General features: G+C 33.4%; 1 protein-coding gene across 1 annotated transcript; it reads left to right on the forward strand.

The window, feature by feature from the left end:
* The first annotated feature begins 736 nt into the window (after window positions 1–736).
* LOC120348795 (peroxisome biogenesis factor 10-like) lies at window positions 737–5441 on the forward strand. The gene is made up of 4 exons (XM_039418935.1): window positions 737–749; window positions 1150–1307; window positions 2589–2837; window positions 5042–5441. Exons 1-4 carry the CDS (start codon window positions 737–739, stop codon window positions 5396–5398), a joined length of 777 nt encoding a protein of 258 aa, XP_039274869.1. The 3' UTR covers window positions 5399–5441.
* Window positions 5442–5599: the final 158 nt, after the last annotated feature.

Consider the following 5599-nt stretch of genomic DNA (forward strand, 5'->3'; position numbering starts at 1 on the left):
CATGTCCCTACGACATTCGCTTTAATATGCATTCCACTTGAATTTTTATCAACATGTTCAATATGCTTATTAATGTAGAATAGATTGAAAAGGAAAAACTAAATTGTGTAGGCTTACTTCAAGTTATTACCTTACCTCCAACTTGAAGTAGAATATCCAAGTTGGAGGTAAGGTAATAACTTGAAGTAAGCCTACACAATTAGTTTTTCCTTTTCAATCTATTCTACATTAATAAGCATATTGAACATGTTGATAAAAATTCAAGTGGAATGCATATTAAAGCGAATGTCGTAGGGACATGTAGTGTTGTATGAGACATACGATCTAAAATTTCGATAAACTAGGTATGTGTTTGAAAAACGACTTTGCTATTTTATAATTCATATTACGAGATTCCCAGCTGTTTTCCCAAAATTGCAGTTTTTAATTGTTACTGGTTTGAGCTTGTATAGCTGTATAAAACAAACTTTTCTTTTGTCTGAAGCCGTTTGTAAATTTCCCTGATAAGCTGGAACTACACTCATCATACAGCATCCCGATTCTATTGCAATCCGATAACGGGTGTCAACGGCCTAGAATGCCACACATGTTCGTTGTATGATCTGTTCCTCCACCGCCACCCCTTCACCACAAAAAACGGACATGTGTAGGAACGCTGCATAAGAGGTGTGACCGAAACTTGATTCCTCTCAGTGTCTGTTATTATTTTTAGTAGTCTTTTAATGTATAAGGATTTATGGCCTCTTCAGGTAAAATTGATGTTCATTCTCATTAAATAGAAAACAAAAAGTGATGTTCCATTCATTTATTTAATGTTTTACTCTACCAATATCACCTGAAATTATTCAGTAGAAGAATCATAATAATGAGTGGGAATGTTATTCTATAATTCGAAAGAATTCCATTCTCACTTACAACTTTTTTGAACTGTGTGTAAATCAAATCATGATCCATGAACCTGTGGACTGTTTATTTTGAATTAAGGTTGAAATAGTTTTGAACGAATGCCTGTCGTTTACACCTGGATTGTATCCATTGTCTATGAATAAATAAATAAATAAATAAATAATGTTGATAGTGGTCGTCATGTTACTGTAGCACCTGCTTCTTCTCTTTTGTTTCAATTATTGGAATTTTCTATTTTCACAGGTAATAAAGCATTGATCAAGTACAGAAACTCTTTGAGTGCTCTAAGTAATCTAATATATTTCGGTTCAACAACTCTGAGTGGTCTACAAACTCTGGGCGAGGAATACACAGGAATCCTTCAGTTCGATTCCGATAATTCAAACATACCGGCATTGAAGGTAAGTTGGCCCAGTTCACTTACACAGTAAGCTGTACCTCAATTGACACATTTTTAACAATATTGGTGTATTTCAGAACAAATTATTTTCAAATGTTGTTTTAATTTAACTATTGAAAAAACGAATCAATGCTCTTCGAGCTTCAGTTCACTACTAAATAAAACTTATAATAATAATTGTAATTCTCAATCTTATTCTGAGTATTTTTGAAAGCATCCAATCATTGTTAAATCATGATACAGTTTTATCTATTAAGAGAGAAAGGAAACACACATCCATGTATACATTGAAGAAAGATTCAAAGTGAAAATGGCTTTATTCATTTATCTTTGTTAAGGGTGATGCCCACATAAGCTCTAGGCTTGCGCGCATGTAAAGAGACGGATGATGATGAGGGATGAGTGCGAGGTAGGTAGAAGTGAGAAGACCTACAGATATAGGTGGGCTGCGAACCACATGGAAGCAACTTTTAGCTAGGCTCTACAATTAGTCACTGAAATACCACAGTAGTAATTTATTTTTCGATTGACCAATTTTCAATGAAACTTGATGAAATTCTAGAGTTTCCAGCTATAGGAATTTACTAAATCTCTGTTAAAATCTTGAATGTAGCTTCCCAATGAATAAATTAATAAGAACTGATCTACTTTTATAGGGCTACAAAGGTTTTGTTTTGAAATTTTTCAAGTTATTAGTTATTAAACAATTGTTAGTAGTTTCTAAGAAGAAACTGATCAACTAAGACAAGTTAACCACGTGGTTTGAATCAATGTAGAGGAAAATGGTTGGTCTTGTGTTATAGGTAGTATCTTCTCGTTCATATGATGTGAGAAACAAATACTGAATACAATAAATTGTGGGATATTTATCACTTAACCAGTACTATCAATTTTTAAAAATATTCTTCACTATTCCGGCTGTATGGCATTAATTTCAATCTCTCAGTTTACTAAACCCATGCATTATGTATCAAATTACTCATGCATAATTGTCAGTTTCATGTCCGTATATTCCTAGGTAGAAGAATCTATCCATTCACTGTATTGAGAAGTGTTGGATATTTGTAATACTCAGCTATCTATTATTTGCAAGTTCGAATCCATGTTCACTTTTGTATTCTGCAGATTTGTTGAATTGAAAATTAGTGCAAAACAAGAATATGCATTTGAAATTAATAACACGGATATTTGAAATGATTCTCTCTTTATTCATTGCATTATAAATATTCATATATCATATCTTCTTATTGTATGTTGCTCCATTATAAAATGCCTTTTTCAGATGAGAATTCTAATGGTTCTCCTAAGCAGCTTTGGACAGAAGCTAGTCTTATCAGCTCTACAAAAATTTGAAAACAGCGATTGTTTGAAAAACGATGGCGAACTCAGACCGGAAGCTCAGCTGCACATTTTAAGAGTCATAACCTGGCTGAAACTATTCATTCCAATTTTGGAGAGACTGCATAAAGCTGTATTCTACTGGTCTGGCTTCTATGGCCAGTTTTCAAAACGACTTACTGGAATACAATATGTAAGTGCACTTCACCTCCTATCATAAGAGATAACAAACTAATATGACTAACACTACCATTCAAACTCACCCTACTTGCACTGCTCTCTACGATCTTATAATTATTCTATAAATACTATATAATTCATTCAAGTCAGTGGTCGTCTTGCTTTAATTCTACTACACTCTTATCAGATATGCCTTTGAGAAATGAGCCTATCTCTGGCCTAGTAAAAGACAAACTATTTTCAAATTCTAAAATTTTCAAAAAACATGGGTTGTTCTTAGAATGTAAACAATGGATTAAACATGAGGCAATGTTGTTTAAACTGGATGCATCGGCATTAGCTTATAACCTGGATGCATCATATTATTATTTATTGAGCACCTCACAGCGCTGAACAAAAACTATAATGAGCTACGACAGGTTAAATGTTGAATTTCCATCTCACCAAAACAAATCCACTGAGTGCAATTTACATCTAGAGATAACACAGCTTGAGGCAGCAATGTCCATTCTATTTTTTTAATGAGATTCGTCATAAATGTCCTCAACTTATCAACTAGGCCTACCTAACCTTGTGCACCAACTGTATTCGCATGACGGCGACGACTCCAACCTGAAGACTGCTTATAAATTATCCTCAACTTATAGTCAACCTACAGAATTATTGAAACTATTTTATTCAAGTCAGTGAAATGGACATTCTTTAATCTCAGTTTTTGAAATTTTAAACAGCAGAACTAGAGACATTTATTATGAACGTAAATGAGACGATGGATACCTGAAACAATTACTCTGTTTGGACTTTTTCAATAGTTTGTTATTGTTTAATAACGTATTCATTAGTGCTACTTATATGAAAAATGATTCCATAGCACCCTATTTTGAAAAACTTTGTATAAAATACAATAACTAGCTTCGATATGCTCAATCCATTTTGAAGTTTTTCTTAAAATAAAATATTGAATTATTTCTAATAAACAAAATAATATCCTCAATAACTTTCTTTTTTATTAAAAAAAGAAGTTATTTGAAGATATAATTTTTTTATTAGTAATAATCAATATTTTATTTCAAGAGAAACTTAAAAATGGATTAGAAATACCGGAACTAGTTGTTATTGTATTTTTTATGAAAAAGTTTCCTTTAAAAAAGGGTACAATGGCATTAATTTGTATTTGATTTTTCTCATTTTGAAAATATGTTTAAATTTAATAATCTGTGTTTCTTGTTTGTTAGTATTGGATTGTAAATTGCAGTTAGTAGGTAATTGAAAAAATGTGATAGTAAAACATAACTAAGCTACATTTGGACTGTGGTATAAACTATTTTTGGGACGTTTTGGGCTTAAGCCTTTCGTATTTTTCTGCAAGTTGTGTTATGTTAATTGATTAAATAAATAAATGTGACATTCCACTCTACCACAATAATAAATCAATCCATAATTTTATTCAAATCAATACGAGATACACATATAAATCAATATGCAAAATAGAAATAAAAGAATTTACAAAAACAGGCTTAATGGTGGGTTGTGGTGAAAAGGAAGAAAGGAGGTAAAATACCTATAGTGAGGTCCACGTTATAATGGCAGTGTAGGAAGATAGGAGAAAAGGTTTACCAGATCTCAGCCTTGCCACCCAAACAGCTGATACAAGTATATCTGATGAATTTAACTGTTCATTATTGTTGAAAATAGTTAATCATATTTTATTTGTCAAGAAAATATATTTTTCAAGATGTAGCCTAATAATAAAATTTCACGATGAGATTAAATATTTTATCAATTAGATGAATTGCTACATTGTTGATACGATGTGGCAACATCGCAAAGCGTGAAAGAGATAGCACCATCTGCTTTGTTGAATGATAGTCAAGGATAGCAACATCATAGTAAACTATGGTTTTCCATATAATAGGCTGGTAGAGCCTTTGTGCAAAAATATTCAATCAATCATTGTAAAACATATTGAACCTGATATTGTAAATTGTATCTATTATTGGGCAATAATTTCAATTCAATTTCAATTCCATTTATTGCCAATTAGAATATTCAAGACATATCACAAACTCTTTATAAATGAAAATCATCGAACATTTAATTAAATAAACATAATCACTCCAACATATACTTGAATAAAATAATAAAAAAATTAATAGATTGGATGGAATTGAATGCATTATCATAAATCATCATTAAGCGTTGTGTTTTGTTTTGCAGGTTCTTGTTCGACAATGGCTGAAGGATCGGAAATCGTTGTACGGCTTCAAGATTCTGAGCGTTGTTACGCTGGTGTACGCGGCGCTGTCGGGCGCCACCGAGTCGATCAACTTTGCACAACTGTCGGCGGACGAGTTGCGCGCGCGCACCCAGCCGACGCATTCGAAAGTGGTTCGGCCGCTGCGCGACTCGTGTCCGCTGTGCTTGGAGGAGCGGCACAGCTCCAGTGTGACGCCGTGCGGCCACCTGTTCTGCTGGCACTGCCTCATCGAGTGGCTACACACTGAACAGCGGTGCCCCGTGTGTCGGGAGCCTGTGCAGCCATGTCGCGTTGTGCCCCTACACAATTATCTGTGATCAGTAAGAACATATTATTCACTCTTAAAACCACGATTGTATCGTCGTGTATTTGCCTGATAAAGCGTATTTGCCTGAAGTGAGTCCACGTTATAATGCAGTATTTGATGAGCATTGGTGTTGCTATCCTTGTCTATTAAGTAATCAATGTAACATTCAACTCAATCATAACAATAAAATGAATTTATTATATTAATTCAT

Source organism: Nilaparvata lugens, unplaced genomic scaffold (assembly GCF_014356525.2).
Source record: "Nilaparvata lugens isolate BPH unplaced genomic scaffold, ASM1435652v1 scaffold7831, whole genome shotgun sequence".
NCBI lineage: Eukaryota > Metazoa > Arthropoda > Insecta > Hemiptera > Delphacidae > Nilaparvata > Nilaparvata lugens.